General features: G+C 48.6%; 3 protein-coding genes across 3 annotated transcripts; 2 read left to right on the top strand and 1 right to left on the bottom strand.

Annotated features, from left to right (window-relative positions):
* The first annotated feature begins 650 nt into the window (after positions 1-650).
* Positions 651-1,876, top strand: LOC127772235 (cytosolic sulfotransferase 8-like). Its single transcript, XM_052298247.1, has one exon. It carries the CDS (start codon positions 760-762, stop codon positions 1,846-1,848), a length of 1,089 nt encoding a protein of 362 aa, XP_052154207.1. The 5' UTR covers positions 651-759; the 3' UTR covers positions 1,849-1,876.
* Positions 1,877-4,004: 2,128 nt separating this feature from the next.
* On the bottom strand, positions 4,005-7,332 carry LOC127769853 (quinone-oxidoreductase QR1, chloroplastic-like). Its single transcript, XM_052295513.1, has 4 exons — positions 7,139-7,332; positions 6,806-6,944; positions 6,625-6,716; positions 4,005-4,864 (listed from the first exon to the last, which is right to left on the bottom strand). Exons 1-4 carry the CDS (start codon positions 7,214-7,216, stop codon positions 4,175-4,177), a joined length of 999 nt encoding a protein of 332 aa, XP_052151473.1. The 5' UTR covers positions 7,217-7,332; the 3' UTR covers positions 4,005-4,174.
* Positions 7,333-16,721: 9,389 nt separating this feature from the next.
* Positions 16,722-17,351, top strand: LOC127769319 (agamous-like MADS-box protein AGL80). Its single transcript, XM_052294861.1, has one exon. It carries the CDS (start codon positions 16,722-16,724, stop codon positions 17,349-17,351), a length of 630 nt encoding a protein of 209 aa, XP_052150821.1.
* The last annotated feature ends 1,257 nt before the right edge of the window (positions 17,352-18,608 follow it).

The raw sequence follows: 18,608 nt of genomic DNA, 5'->3' as shown, positions 1-18,608 counted from the left end.
GCTTTGTTTTGGGAGTTTTTTCTCTTGTTGGACTGTTGTTCTTAGGTTCAGTATGCCAATGCCAAGGTTTTCGTCGGTTTTACATAAATTAACCATGTTTACGTAAGGTTTTTGTTCGGTTTTCCTTATAAAATGAATCAACTCACTCTGGTTTTTGGGTTCGGTTTTCCATATCCTTTTTGTGCCTACAGGTTGTAGGATAGTAGAAGGTCTTCCCACCCCCAAACGCTAGCCAATTAGGTGAGGGGCTCCCCAGGCCACTTATATATCAGTTTCTTTGTCCTTACACAACCAATGTGACATCATGCATTTGCTGGAACAACATAAACCTGCTACCCTTATTTGTGGTTTAATTTATCACGTGGCTGTTCCACCAATATCACGTTGTCCTAGCTCTGCCAACGACTTCATCTTCATTATCTGTCGTTGGCTGTGGAAACCAATGGTAGCCCATCTGATCTGTCCTTTCGTCAATTCTCAAGTGATACTGTTCTTACTCCAATAGCTTGATTGGTATGGGTTCGAGGAGTGATGTGGTGATGGGCAAACTCATCATTCAATTTCTTTAATCAAACAGATCATCAAGAATTAAATTGTTTAAAAAAATCTAGATATTTTTTTTTACATTAGCATGAGCATACTTGATTTTTTTTAAAGAGGTGTGCCATCACGCTAGCTGGTTCCACACACGTAGCCTATCGTCTGTAAACTGCATTTCGCCGTATAGCTTTGTTTACCTGATACATTTCGTTCTTGATCATGTCTGAAGACATGGTGAGCTCACCCTCGCTCTGGCGCCCTCCTGTTCCCATCAAAGACGCGATCGAGCAAGATGCCATCACCCCGTTCCCCAAGCCTGAGGCTCCAGAGGAGGAGGAGGAGGAGTCACAAGGCGACCGCGACCGCCGCCTCATGTCATCCCTACCGGTGAAGGTCTTCGGCGAGCGCCGTTACCTCGAGTACCAGGCGACGTGGTGGCCTGAGTCCGCCGTCCAAGCCGTGCTCGCCATCCAACGCCGGTTCAGGCCGAGGCCATCGGATGTGCTCCTGGCCTCCTACCCCAAGTCGGGTACCACATGGATGAAAGCACTCGTGTTCGCGATCATGTCGCGCAAGGTTTACCCCCTGCGGGATCACCCGCTGCTGCGTCTCAACCCGCACGACTGCGTGGTGCACCTGTCTGGCGCCTACGCAACGGGCAAGGAGGCGGTGGTGGAGGCGCTCCCTTCTCCGCGGATAATGGCCGTCCACATGCCATTCTCCACCCTCCCGGCCTCCGTCGTCGCCGACTCCAGCTCCGGCTGCAAGATCGTCTACGTGTGGCGCGACCCCAAGGACGTGCTCGTCTCCCTGTGGCACTACTACCGCAAGCTACGCCCCGAGGAAGCCCATGTGTCCGAGTTCCACGACCTCTACGAGTCGTTCTGCCAGGGGGACACCGTGTTTGGCCCTTGGTGGGACAATGTTCTTGGCTACTTCAGGGCCAGTGTGGAGATGCCCACCAGAGTGCTCTTCTTGAGGTACGAGGACATGCTGGAGGATACTGCAAGCGCCGTCGTCGCCATTGCCGACTTCGTGGGATGCCCATTCTCGGCAGAAGAGGAGAGAGCCGGGGTTGTCGATGCCATCGTCAAGCTTTGCAGCTTCGAGGAGCTCAAGAACCTGGACACCAACATGTCCGGGAGCAATGGGCATCTCATCAAGCTCCCAAGCTCCTCCTACTTCAGGAAAGGAGTCGCTGGAGACTGGGTGGGTCACATGACCCGGGAGATGGCCGACCGTATTGATTCAATTGTTCAAGGCAAGTTCCAAGGTTCAGGTCTTGAGATTAAACGAGCCTCTACCTGATCAATCTTTTTATGTAATTATATATCATATATCGAGTGTTGATCATTATGCATTATAATCACTACTCCCAGCCTCCGTCTCAAAAATAAAAACTCAATTCTAGATTTAAACCTGGATAAGGATTGAGTTTTTCCCGTGGACGAAGTATAATAGGGAGTGCTTGCAATGCTTGTCAGGACGTACGTACGCAGTAATAAATATATAATAGGGAGTGCTTGCGATATTTGTCAGTACGTATGCAGTAATAAATATTATTGATCAGGCACAGTTTTCTGTACGATTGTAAATTTATGGGAAAGTCGATTTACGATATGTGAACAACACTATTAGAACTAAATTTATGTGTAATTAACCAACACGCTACTGGTGCAGTATGTCTATATATAGCTCTCCTTTTATAGTTTTTCGATGGTTGTATATTCTTTGAGCAAGCTAGTATGTCCTTTCAGATGGGCCCGCCACTCAGCAGATTCCGAAGATAACATTCGTTTTAATCGGATGTGATTTTGCAATTTGCAGTCGTTCGATGTGTAAATAATTGATAGTAATTTTCTTGAAGCAAATATATCCTGAAAAATATACACTACTACACAAACGATTTTTACTCCATAATTTTTGCAAACGGACCATAACTTGCCGTGTCTGAAAAAATCGAATACTATTTTCGCGTACAGCTCCTTAAGATCCCGTATGGAAAAATCGATTTTTCCATATAGGCGTATGCGAAAATAAAATTTGAAAATAAAATTTAAAAATAAAATTTTCAAAATTTGAAAATAAAATTTAAAAATTTAAAACTAGTTTATCTCACTCATATACACTTCAAATTGGATGATTCTTTTTCCTAAATGTTTATAAAACCATGCTCTATCATGTTATTATATTCTTACTGCTATTATTTTGGCATTTTTTCTTCTGACTTTGTTTTATAAATTGAAATTTTGAATTTCAAAACTTCAAATAATATTTTGAAGCAATAAACAATTTCCGCTGAAAAAGTCATGAAAATATAAGTTGTAGAACTCATTTATTTTGGTCATTTCTTCATCCGACAAAGTGATAGTAACAGTACACAAAATTAACATATCTCTCTTATACTTTATAAAACCAAATTTACAATGTTACTATCAGTTTGTAGATTTTGAAGAGTTATATAACTTTGTTGTTGATGTCTTTTTCAGTTAAAATCATTTAGTATTTGAAAATATTGTCTAAAGTTGTTATATTTTGAAATTCAAATTCAAATTGTTCAAACAAAGTCATATAGAAAAATGACCAAAACAAAAGTTGTAGATATTGATGCATTATACAACTACTACCCAAAAAATTATTTCAATTTTTTGTATTTTAAAATTCAAATTTTATATAGTTCAATCATATTCAGATGGAGAAATGACAAAAAAAAAGGGTATATTCAATGAGTTCTACAACTTTGTTTTTGACAACTTTTTCATATGAGTTGATCTAGTGCCATAAAATTTGATTTGAAGTTTAAAGAGCAGCATGAAAAAAAACAATATTTGCATACAGACGCTTAAGGATTCCTCCTTCCCTCTCCACCAATTCAAAATTTTTCACTCCCAACCTTACCTTTCTCTCATTCCTCACCTTGACGACCGAGAGCAGAGCGGCGCGGCACACGCACTTGAAGTACTAATGCAGTTGGATCTAGTGGTTCTTGGTATCTGGATGAACCTTAAGGAAGCAAGGCAGAAGACATAGGGAGTGGTAGAAGGGAAGACATCAGAGGTGGCATGCCAACTGAATTACAGAGGGTTTGGCATGAGGGGTCAGTGTGCTAGGCTGCTAGCCTGACAGAGAGAAGAGAGGAGGATGAATTGGAAGGAGCTAGGCCGGATACTAAAGCTGTGTTTGGAATCCTGAGTTTCCAACCCCTCTCCATCGTATTCCGTACGCATGCTTTTCAAACCGTCTTTTTGCAAAAAATTTCTATACGAAAATTGTTTAAAAAATCGTATTGATCTATTTTTAAAAAAAAATTAGTTAACTTAATTGATCACGCGCTAATGGACCGTTCCATTTTCCGTGTTTACTGTGCATGCTCTGGGAACATGCTATTCCGAACACACCCTAAGGGTATATATCTACTGGTCTTCGCTTGCGTGGATCGAACTATAGTTGGCTAGTTTGCCTCGTACATTTTATAAATTTTATTAATATAATAGTAATCATATATAGTATTTTTTTAACCAGCGCTGATGAGGGGTACGGATTGATTGTTGTGTACCGATGGCATGATCAAATAGAGTAATAGCACATACATTTAAATGACAGCAAAGCTTGGAGCCATCGCTGAATCTTAATCTCACATCTCCACGATGACCTTTCCAGTGGCATGGCCGCTGAGGCTCCTCGCCCATGCGTCCGCCGCCTTCTCGAACGGATGCCGCGAGTCGACCACCGTCCTGAGCTTCCCTTCCCGCATCAGCTCGAGCAGCAACCCCAGGTCCTCCTTGCTCATCTTCAGGCTCACCAGCGACAGCTTCTTCGTCCGGGAGAACAGCGTCACCACCGACGCCACGAAGTTGCCGAAGTTGGGGGCGACGTCGACGACCCTGCCATGGCTGCTCAGGCGCGGCTTGAACACCGACCACTTGTTCTTGTTACTGATGTTGACGATGTAGTCGTACTTCTTGCCGGAGGGGCTCGACAGCGCGGCCCCCTCCGGGGTCTTGTAGTCGAGGACCTCGTCGGCGCCGAGGCCAGCGACGAGGCCGAGGTTGCGCGCGCCGCATGTGGCGGTGACGCGGTGGTTGCCGAGCTTGGCGAGCTGGACGGCGTACGTGCCCACGCCGCTGGAGGCCGCGGTGATCAGAACGTCGGCGCCGCCGCTGGTGCCCGAGCCGTCGAACTTGGTGCCGATGGCCTTGAGCGCCTGGAGCGCTGTCAGGCCGGCGACGGGCACACCCGCCGCGTCAGCGGCGGAGATTCCGGCAGGGCGAGCGACGGTGAGCTTGTCCGATGTGGCCACGTACTCAGCAAGGCCCCCTGCTGTCTACATTGCAGATTTGCAGAAAGTAAATTGGTCAAGTTATATTTTTTTTAACGACTCGCACTACACAGAGCGAAATTCTAGTGATATATAAAAAGAGAAAAATATAAGATTACAATCCTGGAAGGTTATAACTAGGAAGAAGAAAAAAGTATACCACCATCCACACACTGACAACGTCAAACACAGACCTAGTAGAAAGTTAGCACCGGACCAGCTGCCGCTAAGTGGTACCGACCGCCGCTAAGCCAGCAATGGAAAACATCCGAGATCGCCCAAAACCCAACCCTTACAACTAACACAAAACCACGCTCTATCCAAATTTTTGGGATTGAGGGAGAGAGGGTGAGAGAGAAGAGTCGAACCACTCTCCCCCTAGACCCTTCGACGTGGCCAACTTGCGGAAGATAGGACGCCGACACAAGAGGATAAGAATCTAGAGCGAGATTGCACCAATTGCTTGGGAGGTTTTGATAGAGGGGTGCCTAGACGACGTCTCCAAGGAGAGTAGCAACGGAAGAACTGCCGCCGACGTCTGTCAAGGTCCTAAAGAGAACCGAGACTGGGCTTTTACCAGGCAACCACACTAGAGGGAGTGAGACGGCATGACAACACCCTCAGGAGGGGAGTGGCGCTCGAACGCCACCGTTGCCAGCCCGGCCACCCGCCGTAGACACCCTGTTGCTCAAAAGCTGTCCTCCATTGCTCCAACTACCAACCCTTCACCATCAGCGTGTGGACATCACTGAACCAACGCCCCTCGTTGGCCAGCCTTCACATGCTTCCACATCAGCCTCCCACTCGCCGCCACCGGACAGCCGACAAGCCGCTGCCACCACCCGCCGTGCCTCCTTGCGTCGTACTGGCTTCTGCCGTCGCGAACCGCACCTCCTTGTGTCATGCAGATCCTCAGGACCGCTGTGCCACGGCCTGCAGCCTCCACTGCTGCCTCGTTGGCCTCCACCGCCGCCTGCACGCGCCGGTCGTGCCTCGCCGGCCTCTGCCTCCCCTTGCATGCACCGGCCGCACCTCCCCGACCTCCGTCGCCGCCTGGACACGCCGGCCACGCCTCGCCAGTCTCCATTGCCGCTTGCACGCTCCCGTCGGCCTCCTCCACCATCTGGACGACTGCCCCTACCACGAGAAGCTGCCGTCCACCACTCCGGTGCCCACGCCTCCTACCCCGCCGCCACTTGCTGCCTCCCACGAAGACTTGCTGTCCCACCTCATCCATGATGGCCTGCCGCCGAAACCTCGCCGCCCTGGCCGCCACCGTCGCCCGCCACCGCCGCCACCACTCATCGCCGCCGCCAGCCACCACCCGGGCAGATATGGCCGGGGTGGCGTGGATCTGGACGGGGCTCCGCCGCTGTCGCCGCCGTCACCGTCACCCCCCGCCGCCAACCACCCCCTGGCTAGATCCGGCCGGACTCGGCCCTGATCTGGCCTCCTCCGCCCTGGACAGCCTCCCCCAGCCACCGAGCGTGGGGTGGGCGAGACGAGGCCCCGCCGCCGCCGTCCTTGCGGCCGCGCGGCTTTGCCAGTGCCCGCTCAGGCGGCGGTGAGACAGGAGGAGTAGGAAACGGTGGGAGGAAGGTGGCGGCAAGGTGTTGCCTCTCATGCCGCCGAGGGGGGGGCGACGTGAGAGAGAAAGTTTTGGTCAAGTTATATTGGCGTTCAAGCTGGTGAAAAATTCGGTGCATTTTGAATCGAAAAATGATTTGCTGAGACGAATTTGGAGCCAGATCATTGGAAGTACGTACCCAGAAGTCTAGTTTGGAGACAACTTTATCACCAACTTTGAACTCGCGTACTGCAGAGCCAACCTCAACGATCTCTCCGGACACATTATTTACTGCTCAAAAGAATTATACAAGAGTGAGTATATCAATTTCATCATCGATTCATGGTAAGAAAAAAAAAATGATCTGAAACGAATGCTACCTGGAATAAATGGAAATTTTGGGTGAAAGGGGCGCATCATCCCTTTCTGAGTCATCAAATCGGATTGATTGATGCTTGCAGCTTCTACTTTTACGAGAACTTCGTCCTTCTTCACAGAAGGAACAGGGATTTCCACAAACTGAAATCAAATTACCCCGAAACGTATATGGAATTCAAATAAATCACCACGGTAATTTGTTGACCAATTCCTCCCTTAGACAAACAGGGCTCTTCACATATAAATTAAACAGCACAACTCACGCAGAAATCCAGGCAGAAGTTCCCCATTGCGAATATGAAAAAGTAAGAACTTTTGAAGCAGATAGAACTCACCTTAAGGGCAGCGGCGCCGCCGCCGTAGCCACTGTACTGGACGGCGCGCATGGTCGCCGGCCTCTCGCCGGCGGCCATGTTCTTGGTGAGATCAGGTGATGTCTGCTCACGCCGTTGTCAGAACTGGTGAGCTATTTGTGAGACTGGAGGGAGAAGAAAGCTCCCCACTACTTCATACAACAGCTCCATTTGGCAGTTGAGCTATCTGCGTCTGTATAGCTTGCGTTGGTGCACAAAGAATTTCGGAATAATTATATAAATTTTATAGTGATAGTAAATTACACAGTCTCAAAGCATCTGCTGCTTAGTGGGCGGGCAATCATTGTAGGCAATCAGCTTTTGATGTACCGACTAGATTATTAAACATCACCATAACCACTGATGCTTAGACCTTGCGTGCTTTAATTTCTTTTCAGCAACTTGAAATATTTTATATGGAAGTCCTTTAACCATAAATAATCATGCGCCATTGATTTTTTTTTCATTTTTCGTGCCATCAATGAGCTACCGCCAATTAATAGCCTGTCCCCCGGATCCCCCCCCCCCTCCGCATCGCCCACGCGCGGCGACACGGGGGGCGAAACCCTAGCGGCGCCGCCGCCTTTCCTCTCCCCCCTCCCCCCACCTCGCCACCGGAAAGCCGGCAGGCGAGCCATGATGGCGGCGGCGGGGCCTCCTTCATGGCGGTGACCTTTCTCAGCGTGCGAGAGGCGGCGAACGGCGGCGGTTGGGGAGCAACAGTGGCGGCCGATCCCGGCGAGGAGTCGGCGGATCCGGCGTCACCTTCGCCGGATCAGGCCATCCCCTGGCCGGATCCGGCCGGAGTGGGTACTGGTGGCGGAGGAGGCCGCGGCGCGGCAACACGATAAGGGCGGCAGCGACGGCACGGCGTTGGCAGCGGTGACTGCGCGGGGACGCGGCGGCGGTGACGGCGTGGCGGCTGGCAGCGGCCGCCGCGACGGCGAGATGCGCGCGGGCGGCGGTGCTCGCGCCGCCGGGGATGAGCGACGGCTGCGGTGCCGCCGGCCCTGGTGGCAGCAGGCCGAGCAATAGCGGTGACGGCGGCGCGAGGCTCGCGGACGGCGGCTACCGACGGCGCGGCTGGTGATGGGCAACGGCGGCGGTGCCAGTGGCAGCCGCGGCTGCGACCTGAGGTAACAGCGGCAATGCCGTCGGTGAGGAGGCAGAGGCCTCGGAGCTTGTCGCAGCGGCGGCGTCAGCGGCTGCTGTGGCAGGGTGGGAGGAGGCATGATGGTGCGTTCGGCAGCAGCGGCTGCGGTGGCTGTGACCACGGTCGCCGGAGGCATGGGGGCCTCGGACGGCTAGCTAAGGGCGTGGTAGACGGCTACATCGGGCCGGCACGGCATTGTTTGGAGGAGGGGTCGGAAACCGGCTTGGCGTAGAGTGGCGCAGCCGATGAAAGTGGAGCCGGCTCGGCGCGAGAGGCGCGAGCGGTGGAGATGGAGGCCGCCTTGGTGCGAGAGGCGCGGCCGATGGAGGGAGGCCGGATTGGCGCGAGAGGCGCGTCCGGTGGAGGAGGCCGACTTGGCGCGAGAGGTGCGGCCGGCGGTGGAGGAGGCGACCTCGGTGCGAGGAGGAGCTGCCGGTGGGTGTGGCGCGGTCTACGGCGCACGAAGATTGGCCGGCGGGGGACGCCGGTGCAAGGGTCCCGCATGTCGGCAGAGCTGGAGAGGTGGTGGAGCATTGGTGCGTCAGCCAAGGATTCACAAGGGTGATCTTGTCTGTGTTCTTTTGTTGGTCTAGCGGCGGTCAGTCACGCTTAGCGGCGGCCGGTCTGGTGCTAGCCTTCTCCCGGTTGTGTGTTGGCGCTGTCGGTGTGCGGGTGGTGGTATATTTTTTTCCTTTTTGCTGGTTACAACCCTCCAGGGTTGTAATCTTGTAATTTTTTCCTGCTCTATCAATAGAACTTTGCACCGTCTCGTGCGAGTCGTTAAAGAAAAATTAATAGCCTACCCGAACTGGCCGTAGTTTTTTTTTTCTAGTGACACTCTGATCAGGAGAAATCAACCCGGCTGTTGTTAACATCTGCCAGTTTTGGACTGTAGTAAGTGTTTAAGTTATGCATTTTGTCCCTCGGTTATTTTTCAATAATAGAATATAAGTTTCATCCTCTGTACTACTATGTCCAGCCATGGACACTAACACCTGAACCTGTTCGACCATATACCACATCCCTGCAAACGGGCAACACCATGTCACAGTCTAGTGATCTTCAGGTGCAAACCTGCAATTGGGGCTCTGTTTAAAGGACTGCAAATGTGAAGGGAAGGATCATACTGCAAAATCATTGCTATGGAAGACATACGACAGCACAAGCTACGATGCTATGCATGCGTACGACAGTCAGTCACAACTGTGCGAGGGTATATTTCTCCCGTCCAAAAAAAAAACAATCATGCTAGACAACGTGTTCTTCCAAACTTAATATTAGGTTTGTATCTGGACATATATTTATGTCCAGATTCAAAATTAGAATTGGGTTTTTTATGGGACAGAGGAAATATGTATAAATACATCTTTAGAAATAGATTTTTCATTTTTACGGGGGGAGTACTTACAAATGAAAATACACCAGGGTGTGCATAATTGTGGGCACCAGATTTAAATATTGGTAGTATATGTACCATCGGTATGGATTCGGCAGTGGAAATATCTATATGTATCTCACCGCAACACTTTTTGTTCTTTCGCTAATTTCCTTATATAATGCAAAGCGGAGAGAGAATACTTGTTTGACAAGTTTAGAGCATCTAAGTCAGTATTATCGATTGCAAAGTTATAAAAGAAAATTTAACAATTAATAACTTTGTTGAGCTACCTGTTCACCCCTCCTACCAAATATCACTCATCAGCCACTAATAATCAATTCAACAACAGAGCCAGAGGATTAAAAATTCACAATCCGTCTCCATCCCTAGCTAAAACAAAAATTGCACGCTTACCATGATTAACATTTCTTTTATATATAGTACTAGTAGCTGCCAAGCAAAGTCACGTTATGGGCCTGTTTGGATTCTTTAGGCCATTAAATATCCTTCTGGAATTTTGCTATTTAAGAGTATTAAACGTAAATTACTGATAAAACTCATTCCATAACCTCTAACCTCTAGACTATTTTGCGAGACGAATCTAATGAGGTATATTAATCCATGACATTGTAGCAAATCATGGATTAATATACCTCGTTAGATTTGTCTCGCAAATAGCCTAGGGGTTATGGAATAGGGGGTTATGGAATAGGTTTTATTAGTAATCTACGTTTAATACTCCTAAATAACAAGATTTCAAAGAGGCCATCGAATAGCTCAACGACCAGCTTGCTTTCTGGTATCTTAGCACAAATAATCATGTCAGTCTACTAATAAGTGAGGAAAATATCTTATACACGTAAGTTTTCCCTACACACTTCGTGCACATTTTTCTAATAGCAGTAACAAAATGGATAAAATTCTGACATATCATTACTCTTAAAATTGTAAGAATTTTTTTCTATAGCTAAAATATAATAAATTTAATTATGAGACTTACATTGATCGGTTTTCCGATTTCTTCGGTCTCCACATATTAAAACACATGAATCTGAACACCGAATCTTCACCTATTATAAAAGTTTTAAGATATTTTTGCCGAAGACTTTCGTACGTTGCGCAGTCCGATTCCCTCCAGTATGTGAAACGGACAACTCTAGGGTTTGCTATATGGCTTGATTCCAAGATCGATACGATGCGATTTTGCTCTAATTCTTGGAAAAGGGAAATAGAAGGAGATAAGGATCAAAACCACTCAATCAATTTCGGATTATCTCCGTGAATGCGGATGGATTTCATCGAAGGAGGCGGTGGTTTCTGGCGGCGTCGGGAAGCTGTGGAGTCGGACAGAGGTAGGAGACGACACTGTGGCATTGGGACCCACGTGACAGGGAGAGGAGAAGGGATGCTGATTAGACTTTCTGGTTGTTTGATGGGGCAGATGCGCGCTTTCAGGCCGAGGTGAAAGGGAGGAGTATGGGCTAAAGAAAAAATGGGCTCAAAATGGCCTAGGAGAAAAGAGGGTTTTCATTTAGATTTTCATTTAAATAAATGCTAAAATAATGTTTGTATTATTAAAATTAGCAATGGAGCTCTGAAAATACAGAAAATTTTTCACATAGTGTAATTAATCATGGAGAATTTAATTTTATTTCCACATTTACCTTGACTTTTATGAGCCTTTCTTTTCTTCAACATCGTATAAATGTATTCCAGTAAAAAAACATCGGATACATGTATAGTTGCGATTTTATATTTTAATTAATTACATAATGTAAATATTTCTCAACCTCTTCTTAAATTTCTCATGTTTTTTCCCATTGCAATGCACGGGCATTTTTTTCTAGTAAAAAAAAACAGAAACCGAAAGAAAAGACCGATCACCGAAAAACCGACAGTTTGGTTCTGTTACGGTGCGGTCCAGTTCGGCTTTCGGTTGTCAATCTTTTTATGCCCACCCCTATAATCCTGCTGTCCTGGTCTCTTCCCTAACATATCTCTTTCCTCTCCTCCTCAAGTTTGGTCTCCACTCCAGTGCACCACCGTAGAATCCATCACACTACTACATGAATGATATTCTTGTATGCTGGGCCCTGTTGTTTCTAGGCGGACCATGATTGGAACCGCATGGGATAATGGGGCAACCGGCGCCGGGCGGACACCCGCACGGGAAAATAGATTATCCAGTGCGGGCATCTTAATCCAACCGCACAGGATAATCCTCATTATCCCGTGCGGTTGACTTAAGTGGATCGCACGGAAAAATCGATTTTCGCTTGTGGACTTTTTAAGTGAACCACACAGCCATATAAAATATCCCTTCCTATTTTCCCTCTCACGCACTTCAAATTTTTCACACCCTCTCTCCTCCCCTCCCCTCTCTCTCCTTTCTCTCTCTTTCTCTTTCCTCTCCTCACTGAGCGGCCTCTTTCCTCTCCTCCCTTCCTCTCCTCACCGAGCGCACGGGGCTCCACGGGCGACGCAGCTGCTATCGGCGGAGCGGCAGCGAAGGCAAGCTTGCGGTGAATACAATGACGCCCATCGACGGCGGTGTGATCAACCAGCCATGTAGGCGAAAACACCAGTCGACGGCAGCGGAGGCAAGCCGGTGGTGAAGACGTAGATGCCCATCAATGGCGGTGTGACCAGCCAACCATATAGGCGGAAACACCAATCAGCGGCGGCGAAGGCAGCCGGTCGGTGAATATGTAGATGCCAAACAACAGTTGTGTAACCAACAACCTGTATAGGCGGAGACAGCAGATGGCGACAGCGAAGGCAACCGGTCGGTGAAGATGTAGACGCCCAACAACGGTGGTGTAACCATCCAACCGTGTAATCAAAGACACAAGTCGGCAGCGGAAGTAGGCAGGCCGACGATGAAGGCGTTGACGCCAAACAACGGTGATATGACAACCAAACCGTATAGGCGAGGACACTAGTCGGCAGCGGCAAAGGCAAGCCGATGGTGAAGACGTAGACGCCCATCAACAGTCATGTGACCATCCAACCGTGTAGGCGAGACACTAGTCGGCGGTGACGAAAGTAGGCCGGCAGTGATGTTCTGACTGATCCATTCCCGACGCATAGGAGATAAGCTTAAAGCCATGAATCCCTATTATGCATATCTGGATCTGGATCTTGCAGAACAAACATATAGGCTAAGTAGTATTTGATGCAAATACAGTACTTGAGAAAAAATCAAGTATTTTAAAATGTATATAAATATGTATTTCTTCTCTTTTCAATTTTGATTTCCTCGAACAGATGGCTCCTTATGTTTAAACACTCTGCCCGACTAGTCATTGCCCTCACGCACCGGGAGTCGGCCAAGGCACTTCCCAGACATGCAAATGAGTGACATGAGTTCGTCATTAATGGAACAAAGTTTCACGGATCAGAATTTACTACTCAATTACTTTTGCAATTGTTAAGAGCAGAAAATAAATTATCTGACCTCTATGCTTTTGATTTTTTTTCCGAGTAATACTTAGCACCTTGTGTTACTTGGTCCATCCAACGAGCCCCCGGGTGCTAGGAATCGGCCCAAAGGCAACTATCCATCGACAAACCAAACGGAAAGCATAGGAAGATAGAATTCCATAACTCGATAGGCACTTTTGTACTTAGATTATGTCGCAAGCAATCAAGATAAATATTATGAAATTTGTTGAAAAAATATGATATAACATCTGTAGCCCCCGACTCACTAGTCAACAGTGAACCAGTTGATGTAGTGAGGTAGAGGAAAAGGAAAATATCACATAGAGAATAAAATTAATGATGAGTTAGCTTTTTCGTATTCCCTTGGAGACAGTAGAAGTAGCCGATGTGGGAACGAAGTAGTCCATCAATGGTGACGTAAACTCCAGTCAGCGGTAGCGGAAGCAAGCCTGTGGTATAGATGACGAGGCCCATTAACGGTGGCAGAATCCGTCAATCTCATAGGCAGAAACAATAGTCGGCAGCGACGAAGGCAAGCCAGCGGGGAAGACGTGTACGCCCATTAATGATGGTGTGACCATCCAACCGTGGAGGCGAGGAAACCAGTCGATGGCAGACGAGGCGGCCGGTCGGTGAAGACGAGGACGCCCAACAACGGTTGTGACCAACCAACCGGGTAGGCGAGGCCACCAGTCCATGGCAGATGCCGGTCGGTGAAGACGAGGACGCCCAACAACAGTGGTGTGACCAACCAACTGGGTAGGCGAGGACACCAGTTGGCGTCAGACGAGGCGGCTGGTCGGTGAAGACGAGGACGCCCAACAACTGTGGTGTGACGACCCAACCGGGTAGGCGAGGACACCAGTCAGCGGCAGACGAGGCGGCCGATCGGTGAAGACGAGGATGCCCAACAACGGTGGTGTGACCAACCAACCGGGTAGGCGAGGACACCAGTCGGCGGCAGACGAGGCGGCCGGTCGGTGAAGACGAGTACGCCCAACAACGGTGGTGTGACCGACCAACCGGGTAGGCGAGGACACCAGTCAGTGACAGACGAGGCGGCCGGTCGGCGAAGACGAGTACGCCCAACAATGGTAGTGTGACCGACCAACCGGGTAGGCGAGGACACCAATCGGTGACAGACAAGGCGGCCGGTCAGCGAAGACGAGGACACCCAACAATGGTGGTATGACCAACCAACCGGGTACGCGAGGACACATGTCGGCGTCAGACGATGTGACTGGTCGGTAAAGACGAGGACGCCCATCAACGGTGGTGTGACCAACCAACCGGGTAGGCGGGGACACCAGTCGGCGGCAGACGAGGCGGCCGGTCGGTGAAGACGAGGACTCCCAACAACGGTGGTGTGACTAATCAACCGGATAGGCGAGGACACCAGTCGGTGGCTGACAATGAAGCCGGTCGGTGAAGACGAGTACGCCCAACAACAGTGGTGTGACCAACCAATCCGGTAGGCGAGGATACCAGTCGGCGGCTGACAAGGCGATCAGTTGGTGAAGACGATTACGCCCATCAACAGTGATGTGACCAACCAACCGGGTAGGTGAGGACACCAGTCGACGGCAGACGAGGCGGCCAGTCGGTGATGACGAGGACGCCCAATAACGGTGGTGTCACTAACCAACCGGGTAGGCGAGGACACCAGAAGGCGGCAGATGAGGCAGCTAGTCGGTGAAGACGAGGACACCCAAGAACGGTGGTGTGACCATCCAACCATAGAGGCGAGAAACACCAGTCGGCGGCGGATGACGTGGCCGGTCAGTGAAGACGTAGACGCCCAACAATGATGGTGTAATCAACCAACCGTGAAGGCAGAAACTCGTAGCCGAGAAGGAAATTTGCCAAACAGATAGTTTGTATTGTGGCTTGACGTGCATTTTGATCGGGCTCGGCCATCGGTGATACATGTAAAAACAGGAGATAGACCACATAGCATTAACTTGTGATTAGTTATCGGGAAGAAATAATTAATATATTACGTAATAGATCAGAAAGATAAAACTTGGATGGTAGAGCCGAAGAGTATATGTGTATAAGGAAGTTATATACACATGATTTTCATGTAGCTAGCTCGTACTGTATTTGTATATGTGACTCCACGTAACGTGCTCTTGCATGCTTTACGTCAGGAACCAATATTTTGTTTTGTAGCTGGCGACCATGATGGCTTCTGATCTTGCTGTTCAAATAAAGAACTCAGCGGCACAGTGATTAGATCCATCGCCGAGATTAATCTTCCATGTACTTAGCAGGCACACGCCTTAACCACTCGGCCAAAGCATTGCGGAGTAGGCTCACGGCCAATTGGTTGCACAGCGATGCCACCAATCCATAAGCCGGTGATATTGGAGATTAAATCATTGAATCTGGCCGAGATTGATCTTCGCGACTGGATTGAATCCGAGAAGGGAAGAATGAGTTTGGAGAATCCAACGGCATCAGAGATTGGTTCCATCACACTCGTCGATGAGGAACTCGACACGCCCCTTACCTGACGCGCCAACTGTCGAAACAAGATTTCAGCAATATAAAGGGGATAGCGCATGAGACCTAAAAGTGGATGGATGCGGGGACAAAGGATTCAGACAGGTTCAGGCCCTCTCAATGAGAGGTAATACTTTACTCATGTTTGGGGATTTGAATCCACCGGGTGTATTATAGGTCTGACGATCTGATTGTGTGTCATGCCCCATAGAGGGCCTCCTGCCCACCTTATATAAGATTGGGGGCGAGGGGAGGGGCAGGATTATAAGATAGAAACTTTAACCAATACGGTATCAGTTTCCTAAATCTACTTTACAATATTATCAAACCAAGACTTTACGCCGTTCCATAATATACAAGGAAACGTAATACCCAAGTCATGATCCGTTACATATTTCATAGATATAAGTTATCCGCTATAACCAGTCGGATAACCATGCCGTGTGGGTATAGGATACCCGTAATCTCCACAATAGAGAGGAAGGCTATGCCTTGAGGGTAGGGGTGGACAGGAAGCTCATGGCTCGTTCGCTCGCTCGGCTCGTGACAGGCTCTGCTCGGCTCGGCTCTGCTCGTTTGATTTTCCTAACAAGCCGAGCTGGCATTTCAGCTCGTTAGAGTTAACGAGCCAGCTCGAGCTGGCTCGCGAGCTGTTCGTGAGCCTTAACGACCAAAGGGGTTACCCGGCCAAGTCAAGTCCACAGCCAATAGCACATATACATATGGCCCATTGGCCCAATAGACCCATCAAAAAAACCCTAGTTCACCTCACCCTAGCGTGAGTCCCTGACTCCCTGTCCACCGCCGTCTATTGGCTATTGACTGACACGATTAAAGGTTGACAAATATGCTCGCCAGCTACACATTAACCGAGCATTTTTGTTAGGAAAGCATTAACTTGCATTGATTCATTTGATCTTTTTGGATTTGCGAAATAATTTCTTTCCACAACAAGGCGATTGTTGCAATCTGATCTCCCACTATAAATCCACCATATTCCCCTTTCCTTGATTTCACGTCAATCTAACCATCTCTCGTCAATCTATAGGTGCATTCTTGCTAGAAAGTGGTGAACTGCGAAGGCCATGGCTCACAAGAAGGTGAAGCTTCAGCGGATCATCATTGATGTGAAGCGGCGGGTGACATTCATGAAGCGTCTCAAGGGCTTGACGAAGAAGGTTAGTGAGTTCGCAACACTATTCCTCATGGTGTACGGTGAGGTTGAGGTGCAAGCAACGATGGTTTGGCCATCGGTGTGGGAGGCGACCAGAGTTCTCGAGCACTTCAAAGCCATGCCGCATCTGGACAGATACAAGAAGATGACAGACCTAGAGCGCATCCTCAACGAGCAGGTCGACAAGCTCAAAGAGCAGTTGCACAAGGTGGGACACGATGCTAATGAAAGCGAGACCAAGCTACTCCTCATTGAAGCCATCAATGGCCGCCGCCCGAGCCTCGAGGGTCTCACCATCGAGCAGATTACCAGCCTCGGATGGATGGCAAATGCACGCCTCAAGATTGTCAATGACCGCCTCAAGAAGCTCCATGAGGAAGGCCTCATACCAGCATCCGTGTCATTGTCGGGCACGGAGGTACCAACCCAGAGGGAGGGATGGCTGATGGATGTTGCAAGGGGCATTGGCTCAATGGGGTACAATCGGTTCAGAGGTAGTAGCGGAAGCGGCACTGCTGGATACAATGGTGACATGGCTTAGCCTTTCAGCAGTGTTGCAGGATTCTCACAAGCCAATCAGGAATTTTCAGTCCCACCCAAGTAATGCAAGATTCATTATCATTTGCCTGCCTGGCCAATATGGCAAAGGTGGACATTTTCTGAGATGATATTTTGCCAGAGAAACCATGGTCAACTATCGATTTTGGAGGGTGTCAATCACTCCTTTATTTACATCCCAATATATCATTCCTTTCTATTTTGTATCCCATCATCCCATTTCCTTTTTTTAATCATAATATCCCTTTTCCCTTTTTTAGATACCTACAAGCTAGTCTTGGTTCATGTATTTATTGCATCCGAATTACCAGCTTAATGCTTATAAACAATGAAATTCCTATCTAGAAAATGAGCTACTAGAAAAACAAGATCTGAGTGGATCAATTGAAAAAAGATCTATGTTCAACACAAGAAAAATCTTAAGTGCACGGAAAATGGGTTTTTTGTCGATTCAGCCTACAGTACCATATGAAATAGTTGAAGCATGAAACATAGTAAAACTTTAATTTTCCCACAGGATCTCATGCCAGAAGATGAATCTTTTCCCACGATATTTGTTGTCCTAACGAGGCAGACACGTTTTTCCTATCTTTCTTTGCATCGTGCTGGTTTCAGGTGACAAACCACATGTGCGCTATTCAGTGGCGGACGCAGGATTAAAAAAGAGATGGGGCGGAAATGCTCGCTTCATAAGGACAACTAAACACAACAAATACCATATTTATATTGTAATCGTATAAAAAAATAGTATAATCAATAAATTCAGGCAGACAAAAAAAATTGCGCCATACATAATTCATTATACACCAAAAGATAACAATAAACATGTCAATTTGTAAATATGAGTCAATTCATAAAGCATGGTGGATAAAATCTTTAAATAATAATAAATATATGAGAAGACATACCGCTGATAAATCACTGAGCCTTTCTAAGGAATCTAGGAGGCTTAGACAATTCTATTCGTTCATGGCCTAACTGATGAAGATGAGGTTGGCTGCCTAGCCAGCTAGCCACCGACAGGCTAGGCCACTGGGGTAGTGCAGGCGCCTAGGCGGCTTGTGCGATGGCAAGCTGGTGCCTGCTGGCCTGGCCGTGCGTGTGGCGCCGCCGCGGGGATGGTCGGAGGGTCGCGGGGACGGGCGGACGACCGGAGGACGGCGTCGCATTGGCGCGTGCGGCGCCGTCTCGCAGAGCAGGATTGAGCGGCGTCGGCGAAGTGGCAGCGAATAGGCGGAAG

Source organism: Oryza glaberrima, chromosome 4 (assembly GCF_000147395.1).
Source record: "Oryza glaberrima chromosome 4, OglaRS2, whole genome shotgun sequence".
Taxonomy (NCBI): domain Eukaryota; kingdom Viridiplantae; phylum Streptophyta; class Magnoliopsida; order Poales; family Poaceae; genus Oryza; species Oryza glaberrima.
Note: the sequence above shows the minus strand (reverse complement) of the source record. Positions and strands in the feature narration are given on the sequence as shown.